Source organism: Gracilinanus agilis, chromosome 6, assembly GCF_016433145.1.
Source record: "Gracilinanus agilis isolate LMUSP501 chromosome 6, AgileGrace, whole genome shotgun sequence".
In the NCBI taxonomy this organism is placed as follows: domain Eukaryota; kingdom Metazoa; phylum Chordata; class Mammalia; order Didelphimorphia; family Didelphidae; genus Gracilinanus; species Gracilinanus agilis.
Genome location: NC_058135.1, coordinates 278,321,754 through 278,339,253, shown reverse-complemented (window position 1 = coordinate 278,339,253; position 17,500 = coordinate 278,321,754). Strand labels below are relative to the sequence as shown.

The window sequence follows — 17,500 nt, the reverse complement described above, 5'->3', positions numbered from 1 at the left end:
AATGCTAGACAGATGTCATCTCTGTTCTACTATAGATTTGCTGGATCGCTTTGGGTAAGTCCCTTCCTCTGACTGGACCTCCGCTTACTGCCTCCATAACACGAGATTGGGATAGCATGGTGATACAGTGGATAGGATACACTAGGCCTGCAGTAAGGAAGACCTGAGTTCAAATCTGGCCACAGACACTAGCTGTGTGATCCTGGGCAAGTTACTTAACCCTGTTTGCCTCAGTTTCCTTATTTGTAAAATGAGATGGAGAAGGAAACAGCCAACCATTCCAATACTTTTGCTAAGAAAACCCTGAATGAGATCACGAAGAATCAGATATAACTGAAATGAATAAACAACAACAAGGCAAGATTGATCTGCCCTTTTTCTCTTTGACAAATAATGAATGAATGAATTAGAGGCAGGTAGAGGTGTGTTCCAGGATGGCCAGATATTGACTTTCTTTCTTTTTCATTTTTTTAAACCCTTTTCTTCTGTCTTAGAATAAATAGCAAATATTGGTTCCAAGGCAGAAGAGTGGGCTAGGCAATGGGGGTTAAGTGACTTCCTCAGGGTCACACAGCTAAAAAGTGCCTAAGGCCATATGAACCCAGGACCTCCCATATCCAGTCCTGTCCAGTCTCTATCCACTGAGCTACCAAGCTGCCCCCAAGGACTGATGGTTAGCTTATCTTTTGGCCTACCATCACCTTCTCAATTTTGACTACAATATGTTCCCCTCAGCAACTAGAGCTCTTCCGTAGCTTTCTCCTGTGCTACGTATGCCCTTCAGAAGTTCTTTTTAAGAGAATCTTTCCCTGCTTCTGCCAGACATAAGATTCCAGTTTTGTTCATGCTCTACCTGATCCTGAAGCCCCCAAGACTGCTTCTCCCCATGCTTTCCTTGCCTCTCCTTCCTAATGGTGTCTCTGAACCCCCAGTGATCCTGCATTAGCGATCTTTGTTTTCTACTTCGCCTTCTCTCTCCTTCCCAGTGGTGCTGGAGACAGAGTCCATTCTGGGTAGCCAGGCTTTCTGGGACCCTTCCCTTGGAAGCAGATTTGGGGGTTCTACCCCCTTGAATCCAAATGGGGTGGGATGAACATATTGGAGCTAAAACTGGTGATGATGGTAGACCAAAAGACAAGCTAAAAGCTGCTCTCTGCCCTCCTGGATCACTCCTCCACTTGGCTGCTTCTAATTCATTCATTCATTTATTCATTCATTCATTTCATTCATTCATTTCATTTCATTTCATTTCATTTCATTTCATTCATTCATTCATTCATTCATTCATTCATTCATTCATTCTTTCTTTTAATTTGTCAAAGAGAAGAAAGGCAAATCTATCTTGTTCAGTTGCTTTGGTTGTGTCTGACTGTCTATTACACCATTTGGAGTTTTCTTAGCAAAGGTACTGGAGTGGCTTGCCATTTCCTTCTCCAGCTCATTTTAAAGATGAGGAAAAGGGTTAAGTGACTTGCCCAGGGTCACATAGCAAGTAATTATCTGAGGCTAGATTTGAATTTAGGAAGAGGAGTTAACTCCTGACCCTGCATTCTATCCACCACGCCACCTAGCTGCTATAGTCAAATCCTACAACTCGCAGAAGAATTTAATGGAAAGAATGCTGAATTTGAAGACAAGTTGGGTTCCACTTTATAAAGGATAAAATTGGATTAGGTCGAGTATAATTTTATCCCTAATAACTTCTAGCTCCGCTTATTACTGTCTCTGTGACCTATGCATCTTAAGCTGTGTGCCTCAGTTTCCCTACCTATAAAATGAGGAGGCTGTACTAGATAACTTCTAAGGTCCCTCTGAGCTGTAACATTCTTCATCCCAAAGTTTCTTCCATCTCTAGCAGTTCTGCTTTCTAAAGTCCCTTCTACGTATGACATTCTTTATTCTAAGGTCTCACCTAACCTTAACATTCTATGTTCTAAGATCCCTCCCATCGCCATCATGATATGTCCTCAGGTCTCTCCAGTTCTGACATTCTGTTCTTTAAGTCTACTAAGTGTTGAAGTGGACACAGTGCTAGGCTCAAAGACGGCAAGATCAGAGCTCAAATACAGCCTCAGATGCTTACTAGGTGTGATCCTGGAAAAGTCACTTAATCTGCTTCTACCCCTGTGCAATGGAGATTAAGAGCTCCCACCTCCCAGGGCTGTCGTCAGGATCAAATAAGATGCTATGTGTAAAGTGCTTGGCACATAGTAGGTGCCTCATAAAGGGTTGTTTCCTTCCTTCCTAAATTCCTTCCCACATTTGCCATTTCGTAGTCAGAGGTCCTGACACGATGGCTTTGCCGTGGCTCCAGAAGGAGGAACTCTGTGTCTTTCCTCTCCGGGAAAGCTGTACAAGCCATAGTTGGAGGAATGGGGTCAGTGATCCTGAATGAGTGGAGAGGCTAAGCCTGGAAGTAATGCCCAACTCCTGGAGACTAGGCTATTGGGGGGCCGAGGGGGCTCCGAAGGGTGAGCCAGGAGGACAGATTAGGTGGCCAGAAATGTAAGAGGATTCTGTGAAATCTCACACCCACTCCTCCCCCTGAACCTTTTCCTGCCTCCAGGCTCTGGCTGGCTGGAATCTGCATAATTTCCCCAATTTAGAGGGGTGGTGAGAGTGGGAGATAGTGGCTTGGGGGAAGACGGGGGTATTAGAAATAGGGCAAGGTGTGAAGGGGAGGGTCTAAAGCTGGGGATCAGACGGTTAAGAAGAGGGGATGGATGGAGGAGATAAGGAGCAGCGATCCAGTGGAGGGGAGTAGGCATGAAAGTTGCAGATAAAACTTCTGCCCAGCACAGCAGGGGTTACCCTGGACAGGGAGGGGAAAAGGAAGGGGGGCTGTAACTTAAAGATCTTTGGGCGGACTTGTGAGGGGCTGATCTGGAGGTGGGAGGAGGGAGCAGCTGGCCAAGGAGGAGATAGAGAGAGGAGGCAGTTAGGCAATTCTGGCCACATCTATCTGAGCTTTGGCTAGGCTGGAGGCGAAGGGGAGACTAGACCAGAGAGGAAAAGACCGGGCTGGGGGAGAAGCAGGGGAACCTGTTCTCTGGCCAAGTCTGCCCCGTGCCAGGGGTGCTCTGGAGCCTCCCAACTTGGCATCTGAGCCCCTTGCCCCGGGAGGGACAGATGCTGGTCCCTGAAGACAAACTCGAGTCCATTCCTTCCCGCTGAGCCTCGGAGACCTCGAACCAAGCTGAAGGAGGCCCGGTGCTGAGTGGGTGAGTCACCCACAGGCTGGAATCGGCCCCCTGTCTCCTTCCCTTCACCTCTTCTTTCTGCCGCGCGGGGATCCCAGCATGGAAGAAGGAGCGGACTTTGACAGCTACTACCCGGGAGAGAACCAGACCGTCGAGTGTGAGTACACAGACTGGAAGTCGTCGGGGTCGCTCATCCCTGCCATCTACATCCTGGTCTTCCTCCTGGGCACTACCGGCAACGGCTTGGTGCTCTGGACCATCCTGCGGGGCAGCCGGGACAAGCGGCGTTCCGCCGACACCTTCATCGCCAGCTTGGCGGTGGCCGACCTCACTTTCGTGGTGACGCTCCCTCTGTGGGCCACCTACGCCTACCTGGACTACACCTGGCCCTTCGGCGCCTTCGCCTGCAAGGTGAGCAGCTACCTGATCTTCGTCAACATGTACGCCAGCGTCTTCTGCCTCACGGGCCTCAGCTTCGACCGCTACCTGGCCATCGTGCGGCCCGTGGCCAACGCCAGGCTGAGGCTGAGGGTCAGCGGCGTGGTGGCCACGGTGGGCCTGTGGATCCTGGCCGCCCTCCTGGCCCTGCCCGCCATGGTCTTCCGCTCCGTCGGAGAGCTGGAGAACAACACCAAGCTGGTGTGTTACATGGACTACTCCCTGGTGGCCGCTGCGGGGTCCGAGCTGGCCTGGGAGGTGGGGCTGGGCGTCTCGTCCACGGCGCTGGGCTTCGTGGTCCCCTTCACGGTGATGCTGACGTGCTACTTCTTCATCGCGCGCACCATCGCCGGCCACTTCCGGAAGGAGCGCATCGAGGGCCTCCGCAAGCGCCGGCGGCTGCTCAGCATCATTGTGGTGCTCGTGGTGACCTTCGCGCTGTGCTGGCTGCCCTACCACCTGGTGAAGACCCTCTACATGCTGGGCAGCCTCCTGCACTGGTCCTGCGACTTCGACCTCTTCCTCATGAACGTCTACCCCTACTGCACCTGCGTCAGCTACGTCAACAGCTGCCTCAACCCCTTCCTCTACGCCTTCTTCGACCCCCGCTTTCGCGAGGCCTGCAGGGCCATGATGTGCTGCGGCCACAGTGGGTGCTGGGGGGCTGCCCCCGGGGGCGGGGAGAAGTCAGCCAGCTACTCCTCGGGGCCCAGTCAGGGTCCGAGCCAGAACCCAGGGAAGGGCGGGGAGCAGCCCCAGGAGAAGTCCCTCCCTTACAGTCAGGAGACCCTAGTGTCCGACCACATCCTGGGATAGAAAAGCCAGCCTCCTTCCCCAGCCCCCCTCCAGCTCCCTGAGCCCCGGGGAGAGCCACCAACTGTCCCCAACTCCCGGCTTCCCTCTGCGAAGATTCCCTCCTTCTCCCACCTCCTCACCCTTTCTTCTCTTTTCCCTCCATTTCTCCTTGCTTCCCTGCCTGGCCCCTAGTTCTAGCCTTGCCTTCTCTTTCCTCACGCTTATTCTCCTGCCTCCCAGCCCGGGGATTTGAGGGTCTGAAGACATCTAGGCCACCTTTGGACCAAACCTTCCCGTTTCATAAAGGAGGTAACTGAGGTCTAGAGAGGGGGAATGACTTTTCCAGTGTTACCATAGGTAATGAGGGGGAAGATATCAGATTTGAACCCAGGACTCATGACTCTAAGACTAGGGCTCCTTTGCTTCCCTCCTCTTTCAGCCCTCTTCTGTTTCTACTAGCTGCTTTCCCATCCTTTCCCATTTTCCTTTCACAATCTTTCAAGAGGTCCCGGGATGGAGGAATACAGGGGAATGGCCAAGCTTCTCCCCACCCCCCTCCTGGAGGCTGCAGAAGTCTCTGTCCTGTTGTTTCTTCAGGGAGGGGCCCTTCCCTTGCAGAGGGAGAGTGGCAGAGTGGGACCCGATGGGCCCTGGATTCTGGATGGAGATCTCAGTGGCTAATGGCTCAGCTCAGTCCGCCCCTGGGCCAGGCTGAACTCTCCTAGAGGGACCTAGGAACTCCTTGGAAATATATTTCCCATCTGCTATTGCTCTGCCCTTCTTAATATTGGGGTCAGGAAGAGGAGAGAGGAGAAGCCCACTGCCTGGGATTGGGGAACCAGGAAGGGGCATGAATGTAAAACTTCTACTATCCCATTTCAATTAGAGAGGGGCAATAGAGAGGGGTAACAGGGATTGGAAGGGGGCCTGGGCATGGGCAGGAGGTAAGATGATGGAAGCTGGAGTTCTAGTTTGAAAACTTCTTTTCTTTCTGGCTATAAATTCTTCCCTCTAAGATGTCCCTTCCTGGGTTTCCCTGGACCCTTTGTATGAGAGAGAGAGAGAGAGAGAGACAGACAGACAGACAGCTAGACAGAGAACCATTTGATCTTTGTCACAGCTGAGCACCCCCCCTCCCTGCCCCCTAATATTTACCCTGCTGATTTCCTTGAAGCTAAGGAAATGGCATGTTAGGAGAGATCTCCCTGGCCCCTCCCTGGCACTGGGGGCTCTGACGGCTGGTCCGTCAGTGAAGGGAAAAGAGCGTTAAAGGAGAGTGTCTACGATCCGGTCACCCATCCTCTGGAGACTGCCCTGGCTGTCCATAGACCTGTCCCTGCCTGGCTGCTCTGGGGCTGGGCCAATTATTGTCCTTTAGAATGTTTTGTTCCCTCTCGCTTGGTTAAAGTGGGAAGCGAACTCAATGCAGGTGCAATGCTCCCTCCGGCTCACGGCACTCTTTCCGGAGAGTGAGAGGGAGCCTCTCTCTTGCCCCTTGTACCCAGGGAGAGCAGCTTGTTTTAGAGGCCAGGCTTGGAGGTAGGAGAGATACTGAGGTGAGGTTCCCCTCATGGGGGGATGTTGAAATGGTCTTCTTGGTTTCTCCCATCTCCAGGGTGTTTACAGAGTGGGATGTGGACAGGATCAGGCTGGTACTGTTCATGTGCCCCATCAGCCCTAGAGAATGCTATAAATATTAACACCCGTTGGGGTGGGGCACTACTGGGGGCATTGGCCCCACAGAACCCTGGGAATCAAGACCAGGTATAAGAACTCCTCTTTGGGTAAAGATACAGAAGCGAGAAAAGCCTGCCTCAGTATCTCTGGCCTTGTTGACTGCCTCTGGGAGGTGGCAAAGGCTAAGGAGCTGAGAGGAGAGAAGGGAAGAGGGTTCTTCTGAACCAGGGAGTAGGACCAGATTCAGCCACCTTCTTCCACTCCAGATTCTGCATTTGATTTGCTTTCTGCAGGCACCCGTGCCCAGCCTGCTGATGGCCCTAAACCAACCACTCCAAGAGCAAAGGCTTGGCATTCATGGCCTGGGAAGGGAAGGCGATTTCACCCTAAGGCCCTGCTTTTTGGACTGAAGTGATGCCCAGGATTCATCTGAGGACACTGGGGGAACTTAACTTCTCTGGACTGAACTCCCATACCTGCTAGCACACTGTCAGTTCCTGAGAGTGGGGGCTCCTGGGACTCTGCTTCTCCCCATCAGGAGTAGCTGTCATTTTCCTATTTGGTTTTGTAATTGTAAATAATAAAGTCCAACTGTTTTGAGTATGTGTATATATGTGTGTGTGTGTATGTAGTAGTGTTAGTAGTAGAGTTTAGTAGTAGTAGTAGTAGCTGCCAAAGTGCCCCTTCTTGCACAGGATTTTGGGACAGGGAAGAGAAAAGACAGCAGCCAGACCCAGGGTACAAAGTACAGTGGTTGATGGAGAAGAAAAGAGGGAAAAAAGGAGAGAGAGGGAAGCAGAATGGGGGTGGGGAGGGAACAGAAGGAGAAAAGGAGACAGAGATTAGGAAGGAAAGAGGAAAAGAGAAAAAGGGAAGAGGAAGGGGGAGAATGGGAGAGAGGGAAGGAGGGAAAGAGATTGGGTGGATGGGAAAGTAAATGAGGAAGGAAGAGGGAGAAAGGAGGAAGGAGAGAGAGAGGGAATTGGAGAAAGGGAAGGGGAAAGAGGGGGAAGAAATAGATGGGGAGAGGGATGGAGAGACCATGAGGAAGAAGATGAGAGGCAGAGAGGAAAAGAGGAAAGGAGAGAGATGAGGGAGGGAGAAAGGAAGAAGAAGAAAAAAGAGAAAGGAAGGAAGGAATGATAGGAGAGACAGGAAAGGGAGGAGAGGGTAAAAAGGGAAAGAGAAAGGGAGGAGAAGGAGATGGAGAGAAAAAAGTAAGAGAGAGAGGGACAGAAAGAAAGAGAGGCAAGTGGAAGGCAGAGGGGAGGATGCTGGTAAAAAGGATATTGAAAATGGGAAGGAAATAAAGAAAATAGGAGGGAAATGGAGGAATGAAGGACCAGAAGGATGAAGGAAAAGCAAAGCAAAGCAGAGTTCAAGGACTAATAAGAAAGAAGCTCAGAGGAAGGAGAGAGGAGTAATATAAGGGTAAGGAGAAAAGAGGAGAAAACAGCTAGAATTGAGTCTGAAGACAAGGCAGAGTCAGCTATGCCCAGAAGTCTTCTTGCAGACATGATGGGGTGGGGGGTGGGGGGAAGGCACTGGGAAGTGGAGAATCCAAAAAGATTCACACAAGTCTGAAGAGGGAAGGGGACAATGCTGAGGCAAACAACTGCTGTATCTGATTAATCCCATTTCCTTTTGTGATAAGGAGAGGAAGGCCAAGACTAAATCCCAGATTTCCTGATTACCTGCTTTGGTAAATTCTGTGATCCAGCAGAAGGAATGGTGACAAAGCAATTTCAAGAGGCAAAGTGGGCAGGGAGGGATCTTGAGCAATTGGGGTGGGGGGTGGAGTGCTGAGAAATGAAAAGGGTGGAGGCAAAAGAGACAAATGGTGGAAGGCACCCAGGGATGGAAGAGTCCACTTGGGAGAGTTGAAAAAAATCACCGAAGGGAAAGGAACAAAAAGAAGAGAGAGGAGGGAGGGAGAAAGGAAGACAGAGAATGTGGAGGGGCTGTAAAGTTTATGAAGCCTGGACTGGTTGGTAAGGATTTTAAATCCCAAAGACTTTTAGATTTGATCCTGGAGGTAATAGGGAGCCTAGAGAGTTACTGAGTGAGAGGGTGACATGTTCAGACCTATACTTGAGTGAAGAGTCTACACTGCTTCAACAGATGCTTTAAAAACACCAATAAGTAATAGAGTAACATGAAAATTGGTCAGGACATTAAATTGGCTCCCCCCCCCCTTCAGAAAAGTCATGAACTTGTCCCTTACACTCCACCTTTGATACTTACTACTTGTGTTGCCTTGATCAAGTTACTTCATCATTGTCTCAGTTTCCTCATCTGTAAAATGGATGTATATATGTGTATGTGAAGTAGAAAGCCTCTAAAGATACTATGTGACCTTGGGCAAGCCCCTCCATTTGCCTTGATTTTTCTCATCTATAAAATGAGGGTAACAATAGCTTCTACCTGACAGAATTCTGAGGATCAAATTTAGCTTCAGACACTTACCACATTACGACTCTGGCCAAGTCACTTAAACCCTGTTTCCCTCAGTTTCCCTCATCTGTAAAATGAATTAGAGAAGAAAATGGCAAAAACCACCCTAGGATCTTTGTCAAGAAATCCCCAGTGGGGCCACAAAGAATCAGATATAAGTCATCAACAAGAAAGTGTTGACAGTGAAATGGGGAGGATTAAGGAGGGGAAGGATGGCAGAGGATCTAGGTCTCAGGACCCTTTATCTTCCTGGTAACAGTGGTACTCAGGAAGCTCTGCAGAACTAGAGCTGTCCCCCGGGTCTACTCCTGACCCATTTCTAGTGGGACCCTGGGGACACTATTTGAGATCACAGATCTATTTCCCCAGCCTAAACAACTGCCAATTTTGGTTGGCACCTTTGGTATCTGCAGAGACATGGAGGTGTGGTCACACTTGTCTGTGCCATCCTGGTGCTGCCTGGTGCCTGGGGTTGTTTTGCCCACCTGACTAGCACATAGTTGATTTCCATCTGCAGGATGATAGTTGAGTGGCCTTAGGGGACAGAATCAATTTTTAGGGTCATACAGATGTCTCTGAGTGCCATAGACTGTCGTGCCTGCCTTTTGCTGTATTTAATTTAATGTATTTGATGTAACTGCTGCATTTAATGTAACCATCTGAGGTTACCATTGGAAGCCAATAACACACTACCCAGTCTTCAATTTGGCATCATTGGACGTTTGCTCTTGCTTCTCTGAGTACTTGACCCTAGTGTCCCTTTGTTCTGGAGCTCTTTTGTCTTGGCCTTGCCAGTCAGTTCCAGAAATGACCCTTGAACCTGGGTATTTCCACTTTCTTTTTTTCGTTTATTATTATAGAGATATTTTATTTTACCAGTTTCATGTAAACACATTTCCACATATATTTTTCAAAGTTATACGATCCAAATTGTCTCCCTCCCTTCCTTCCTACTCCCTTCCTGGAGCTGGCAAGCAATTCGGTCTGGGTTATACATGTATTATTACACAAAACATATTTCCATACTGTACATTTTTGTAAGAGAATAATCATATAAAACCCAAACCCCCAAATAAAAACCAAAATAAATTAAAGTGAAAAACTGTATGCTTTGATTTGTATTCCAACTCTGACAGTTTTTTCTCTGGAGGTGGCTGGCATCCATTGTCATAAGTCCTTCAGAATTGTCCTGGATCACCGTATTGTTGAGAGTAGCTACGTCTTTCACAGTTGATCATCCTACAATAGTGCTGTTACTGTGTATAGCGTTCTCCTGGTTCTGCTTACTTTACTTATTTTCCAGCTCTTTCTGAACTCATCTTGTCCATCATTCCTTACAACACAATGTTATTCCATCATCATCAAATACCACAATTTGTTCAGCCATTCCCAATTGAGGGATATCCCTTCAATTTCCAATTCTTTGCCACCACAAAAAAAAGCTGCTATAAATATTTTTGTACAAATAGGAATAGATCGTTCTTCTCCCTTTTAAAAATCTCTTTGAGATACAGACCTAGTAATGGTATTACTGGATCAAAGGCTATGTATTGTCTTATAGCTCTTTGGGCATAGTTCAAAATTGCCCTCTAGCATCTTTGAATCAGTTGACAACTCCACCAATAATGTACCAGTGTCCCAATTTTGCCACATTCCCATCTGTTTACTGTCATATTGGCCAATCTCATAGGTATGAGGTGATACCTCAGAGTTGTTTTAATTTTCATTTCTCTAATCAAGAGGGATTTAGAACATTTTTTCATATGATTATTGATAGCTTTTATTTCTTCATCTGAAAACTGCTTATTCATATCCTTTGAATATTTGTCCATTGGGGGAATGACTTGTATTCATATAAATTTGACTAAGTTGTCTACATATTTGAGAAATGAGACCTTTACCTGAGAAATCTATTATAAAACATTTCTCCCAGTTGTTATTTCCCTTCTAATCTTTGTTACATTGGTTTTGTTAATATAAAAACATTTACATTTAATATAGTCAAAATTATTCACTTTATATCTTGCAACATTCTCTATCTCTTGCTTGGTCATAAATTCTTCCCTTCTCAATAGATCTGCCAGGTAAACTCTACTGTGTTCTCCTAATTTAGTTATGGCATCATTCTTTATAACTAAATCATATATCCATTTTGACCTTATCTTGGTATAGGGTACAAGATACTGGTCTATATCTAGTTTTTACCATATTGTTTTCTAGTTTTTCCCAGCAGTCTTTGTCAAATAGTGAGTTCTTATCCCAAAATTTGGATGCTGAGGTCATTTACCCCTAATCTGTTCCATTGATTCAACTTTCTGTTTCTTAGCCAGTACCAGATTGTTTTCATAATTATTGCTTTATAGTACAGTTTGAGATCTGGTACTGCTAGACCATTGTCCTTCACTCCCCCCAGCCCCCTTCAGTTTCCTTCATATTCTGCTTCTGTAACATAATTATTTGGTAGTTTGATCAGTATGTTACTGAATAAGTAAATTAATTTAGGCAGAATTGTCATTTTTATTATATTAGTCTGGCCTACCTGAAAACAATTAATATTTTCCCAGTTATTTAGATCTACCTCTATTTGCGCAAAAAATGTTTCATAATTGTGTTCATATAATTCCTGTGTTTGTCTTGGCAAATCGATTCCCAAGAATTTTATACTTTACTGTGAAGAGTGATTTTAAGTGGATTTTATCTTTCTTTTTCTTGCTGCTTGACTGTTTGTAATATAGAGAAATGCTGATGATTTATATGTTTATTTTGTATCCTGTAACTTTGCTAAAGTTGTCGATTATTTCCACTAGCTTTTTAGTTGATTCTCTAGGATCATTTCAGTAGACCATCATATTGTTTGCAAAAAGTGATGGCTTAGTTTCCTCATTGCCTACTTTAATTCCTACAATTTCTTTTTCTTCTCTTATGGCTAAAGCTAGCATTTCTAGTGCATAAATAATAGTGGTGATGATAGGCAGCCTTGCTTTACCCCTGATCTTATTGGGAAGGCTTCTAACTTATCCCCATTGCAGATGATATTTGCTGATGGTTTTAGACAGATACTAATCATTTTAAGGAAAGCCCATTTATTTCTATGCTTCCTAGTGTTTTTTAATAGGAATGGGGGTTGCATTTTGTCAAAGGCTTTTTCTACATCTATTGAGATAATTATGTGATTTTTGTTAGTTTGATTATTTATATGGTCAATTATGCCAATAGTTTTCATAATACTAAGTCAGTCCTGCATTCTTGGTATAATTCTCAACTGGTCATAGTGAATAATCCTTGTGATATATTGCTGTAGTCTCTTTGCTAGTACTTTATTTAAGATTTTTGCATTGATATTCATTAAGGAAATTGGTCTATAATTTTATTTCTATTTTTGGTCTTCTTGACTTGGGTATCAGCACCATATTTGTGCCATAAGAAGAATTTGGCAAGATTCCTTCTTTGCCTATTTTACCAAGTAGTTTGTATATTATTGGGATTAATTGTTCTTTATTTTTCTTTATTTTTTTTAAACCCTTACCTTCCTTCTTGGAGTCAATACTGTGTATTGGTTCTAAGACAGAAGAGTGGTAAGGGTGGGCAATGGGGGTCAAGTGACTTGCCCAGGGTCACACAACTGGGAAGTGTTTGAGGCCAGATTTGAACCTAGGGCCTCCTGTCTCTAGGCCTGGCTCTCAATCCACTGAGCTACCCAGATGCCCCCTTTAATTGTTCTTTAAATGTTTGATAGAATTGACTTGTGAATCCATCTGGACCTGGGGATTTTTTCTTAGGGAGTTCCTTGATGACTTGTTCAATTTCTTTTTCTGATATAGAATTAAGTATTTTATTTTTTTTTGTTAATCTGAGCAATTTATATTTTTGTAAATATTCATCCATTTCACCTAGATTGTCAGATTTATTGGCATATAATTGGGTAAAATAGCTCCTAATGATTGCTTTAAATTCCTCTTCATTGGGAGTGAATTCACTCTTTTCCTTTTTGATGCTGGTGATTTGATTTTCTTTCCTTTTTTCACACTTCCTCTTCCAAAGAGATTCACGAGGCTCATGCTATAGTTGATCATGGCCTTGATGAAGCTGGAGAGATTCTTCAATTCAAGCCATTTTTTTTGTGAGCAGTTAGTTTTGGGCACAGAACCAGGGGGCAGTGTGTTCATTAGAGTTCATAGGATGATGCCATCTTTGAATCCCTTCTGAAAGTCTGGTCCGATGCCAAATTCTTTGAGACCCTCAGTCCATCCCCTCAGTTCACCTCCCCCCATCTGTGGATCATACTTAGACTGGAGCTGGTACTTGACCATGACTGATTGGATAGGAAAATGGCCATTATTGATCTGAGTTGAGTTCATGGTGTGGCTGCACCAGGCCTGAGAGGACTGAATGACAGGCCAGGTGTGGGCAGGAGAGGATGAGCAGGATGGGACAACAGAGGCAAGAAAAAAGCTGCTCATTTTTATAATGTTATAAAAAATCGTTCTCCTTATTCCTTTCATTTCATTCTGTATACTTCATACCAGTCTCCTCCAAGTTTTACTGGATTTTTCAATTTCATCATTTCTTAAAGTACAGGAGTGTTTCAGCACATTCACAAACCATATTTTGTTCAATCATTCCCCAACTGATGGATGTTCCCTTGGTTTCCAGTTCTGTGTCATCACTGTAAATATTTTTGTACATGAGTCCTCTTCCTCTTTCTTTGAACTCTTTTGGTTATAGGCATAGAAGTGGTATTATTGAGTCAAAGGGTATTCAGTTGAATACTTTTTTGGGCAGAGTTCCAAATTGTTTTCCAGATTAGCTGGACCAATTCATAGCTTCATCAGCTGTGCTTTAACATTCCTGTTTTCCCACAACCCACCCAGTATTTTTCATTTTCTCTTTTTTTAATTTTGTGAGTATGAGGTCAAATTGTTTGAATTTTTCATTTCTCTAATTCTTTTTAGTTGAAACATTTTTTTTCTCACTCAGCTATTGATGGTTTAGATTTCTTTCTTTGAAAACTTCCTGTTTGGGGCAGTTAAGTAGCTCAATGGGTAAAGAGCCAGGGGTGGAGACTAGAGGTCCTGGGTTCACATCTGACCACAGATACTTCCTAGCTGTGTGCCCCTGGGCAAGCCATTCAACTCCAATTGCCTAGCCGTTATCACTCTTCTGCCTTGGAACTGATAACTTAGTATTGGTTCTAAGAAGGTAAGAGTTAAAAAAAAAACCAACAAAGAAAACTGCCTGTTTAAATTCTTTGGGCATCTATTAATTGGGGAATGGCTCTTATTTTTTTTAAATTTAGAATATTTTTCCATGTTTACATGATTCATGATCCCTGTCTCCCTTCCCTCCCTACTCCGGGAGCTGACAAGCAATTCCACTGCGTTATACATTGTTCAAAATCTATTTCCATGTTATGTTATTCATATTTATGTAGAGTGATCTTTTAACATCAAAACCCTAATCATATCCCTATTGAACTATGTGATCAATCCTATGTTTTCCTTCTGCATTTCTATTTCTACTCCCACAGTTCTTTCTCTGGAATAGATAGCATTCTTTCTCATAAGTTCCTCAGAATTGTCCTGGATCATTGCACTTCTGCTAGTAGAAAAATCTATTACATTTGATTATATCACAATGTATCAGTCTCTGTGTACAATGATCTCCTGGTTCTGTTCCTTTTACTCTGCATCAGTTCTTGGAGGCCTTTCCAGTTCACATGGAATTCTTCCAGTTCATTATTCCTTTCAGTGCAATAATATTCCATCATCATCAGATACCACAATTTGTTTAGCCATTCCCCAATTGAGGACACTCCCTCATTTCCCAATTTTTTTGCCACTACAAAGAATGCAGTTATGAATTTTTTGTACAAGTCTTTTTCCTTATTATCTCTTTGGGGTACAAACCCAGCAGTGGTATGGCTGGATCAAAGGGCAGGCAGTCTTTTAAAGCCTTTTGTGCATGGTTCCAAATTGCTCTCCAGAATAATTGGACCAATTCACAACTCCACCAGCAATGTATTAGTGTCCTAGTTTTGCCACATCCCCTCCAACATTTATCATTTTTTAAATCAAATAGTTATATATTGTGATTGTTCCTTTTTTAAAATTTAATTTTCTTTCTAAGCTACATTGGTTTTGTTTCACGTATATTTTTAAATTTGTGATCAAAATCCTCTATTTTAGTTTCTGTAATTCTCTCTTTTTCTTGTTTCATTGTGAACTCTTACCCTATTCACATAGAGAAAATGCAAATTTCTTGCTCCTCAAATTTCTTTATGATTATAGCTTTAAAAAAACCCCTACCTTCTGAATTAGAAATGATACTAAGTATTGGCTCCAAGACTGAAGGGAAAAGGCTAGGCAAATGAGGTTAAGCCACTTGCCCAGAATCACACAGCTAGGAAGTGTCTCAGGTCACATTTGAACCTAGACCACACTCTGCCCCTCATATACAGATCTGGCTTTTAATCCACTGAGCCACTTTGCTTCCCCCCCCCCCCCAATAATTTTTGATTACTACTATATATACACATACACACATACATACATATATATACTTAAAATTTACTCATCAATTTACATGTTGTATACCCCCAAGTCAACCTAAGTAGAGGCTATTTCACTTTTGCTTTTGTATCCTTGGTCTTCAGTATAGTGCACTTAATAAATGTTTGTTGAATTGAAATAGTCAATAAGCATTTATTAAGTACCTACTATATGCCAAACACTGAGGTAAATGCTGGAAATACGAAGAAAGATGAGAGACAATCCTCACCTTCAAGAAGCTCACAATCTAATATGGAAGACAATATGAGAACAAGTATGTACAAATAAGCTATTCTAGTGGATAAATAGAAATTACTCATTGAAAGAGGGCCCTAGAAATTAAGAGGATTTAGGGAAGTCTTCCTCTAGAAAACTGGTATGTGAAGGGAATAAGAGAAACCAGGAAGCAGAGATGAGGAGGGAGAGTGTTTTAGGCATTAGGGACAGTACAGAGATGGAATGTCTTATTCAAGGAACAGCATGGAAGCCTGTGTTCTGGATGAAAGAGTATGTATATGTGTATGTGTGTGTATTTGGGAAGGTGAAAGGTAGAAGAAGACTTAAAGGGGTGTGTGTGTGTGTGTGTGTGTGTGTGTGTGTGTGTGTGTGTGTGTGTTTCTAGATGAGAAGGACTTTGAGCATAAATAGAAGATTTTTAATTTAATCTTGGAGTGTTGGAGCCACTGGAGTTTCTTGAGCAGAGGAGTGATGTGGGTAGATCTACCCTCTACAGAAATCACTTGATGGTTGAATGGAGAATAGACTGGAGTGGGGAAAGACATGAGAAAGGTCAGCTTGCTGGCAGGTATTGCAATTGTCCAATTGTCCAAGCGTGAAGATGATGAGGACCTGCACTAGAGTGTTGGTGGTATCAGAGGAGAGAAAGGTGTATAGGAAGGATGTTAAAAAGATGAAATAAACATGCCTTGGTCATAGATTGGATATGGGAGATGAGAGCTAGTGAAAAGTTGAGGGTGATTCCTAGGTTACAAGTCTCGGGGACTAGGAGGATGATGCCCTCAATAACCATGGAGTTTTGAAGGGAAGAAAATTTGGGAGAAAAAAAATGAGTTCCATTTTGGTTATATTGAGTTTCAGATGCCTACTGGGCATCCAATTTGAGTTATCTGAAAGGTAGTTGGAAATGTGAAGCTGAAGATCAGCAAAGAACTGAATCATTTCCTTGCTCCTTCACAAAAATCATATGAGATAGGTAGGATTGATATATTATCTCTGTTTGACCAAGGGAAAAAATGAAACTGAGTAATCTCAGTGAGATACATGGCATTAGAAGCTGGGCTGATGGACTTTACTTTGGTTCTATTTTTATCATATAATGCACTGCTCTTGGACTTTTGGGAAAAAATGGTCCCCATCAGGTCCTAACCTAGGTAGCCAGCAGGACATTCTGCTCGATGGGATCAGACATGCCTGGATCTGCTGCCCCATACAGGGATCAGTTTCTCTCTGCACACCTGGACCTGTGCTTTTTCATTGTTAGTCATCATCTCCTTGTATCCCCTTGAGAAGGTCAAATGAATCTATAAATATTTATTGAGTTCTGTGTACAAGTTACTACAGAGGAGATAAAGAGATGAGAGTTGATCCCTGGCCTCATGGAACTCCTAATTGTTGCAGTTGATTATGAAGGCCGAAAGTACTGTCATTACGTCCAGTCTTCCTGGATACAATTTTTTTCTACTAATTGCAACTCCCCCACACTTGAATAGACAGTTATTTTTCTTTTAATATTTTTTTTTAAACCCTTACCTTCCGTCTTGGAGTCAATACTGTGTATTGGCTCCAAGGCAGAAGAGTGGTAAGGGTAGGCAATGGGGGTCAAGTGACTTGCCCAGGGTCACACAGCTGGGAAGTGTCTGAGGCCAGATTTGAACCTAGGACCTCCCGTCTCTAGGCCTGACTCTCAATCCACTGAGCTACCCAGCTGCCCCCTTTCTTTTAATATTTTTAGGGATATTTTTTTGTTAGCATCCCCATTATTTCCAAATATGTCCTTCTCCTTCCCCTCCCTAGAGAACCATCTTTTGTAATAAGAATACCAAGAAGGAAAGAAAGGAAGGAAGGAAGAAGAAAGAAAGAAAGGAGAAATGCTGTGAACTAAAACTAATCATTATCTGTGAAGTCTGAAAGTACATGTAAGTCCCAAATCCCCATCTTCTACAAAGGAGAGATATGCATTTCTCTTCTCTTCTCGATCATTATAATTATACAGAACTTTTCTCCCTCTTTCCCTTCGTTCCTTCCTTCCTTTTTCCTTCGTTACTTCCTCCTTCCTTCCTTCCTTCCTTCATTCCTTCATTCCTTCATTCCTTCTTTCCTTCCTTCCTTCCTTCCTTCCTTCCTTCCTTCCTTCCTTCCTTCCTTCTT

At 44.0% G+C, this 17,500-nt stretch overlaps 1 protein-coding gene and 1 pseudogene across 1 annotated transcript; one reads left to right on the top strand and one right to left on the bottom strand.

Annotated features, from left to right (window-relative positions):
* The first annotated feature begins 3,043 nt into the window (after nucleotides 1-3,043).
* On the top strand, nucleotides 3,044-5,235 carry APLNR (apelin receptor). The gene has a single exon (XM_044680610.1). The coding sequence runs from the start codon at nucleotides 3,300-3,302 to the stop codon at nucleotides 4,452-4,454; it is 1,155 nt and encodes a 384-aa protein (XP_044536545.1). The 5' UTR covers nucleotides 3,044-3,299; the 3' UTR covers nucleotides 4,455-5,235.
* Nucleotides 5,236-8,795: 3,560 nt separating this feature from the next.
* Nucleotides 8,796-17,500, bottom strand: part of LOC123252688 — a 22,255-nt pseudogene continuing 13,550 nt past the window's right edge.

Excerpts from the sequence above, each read along its gene's own strand:
- APLNR (XM_044680610.1), top strand. The coding sequence starts at position 3,300 with ATGGAAGAAGGAGCGGACTTTGACAGCTACTACCCGGGAGAGAACCAG.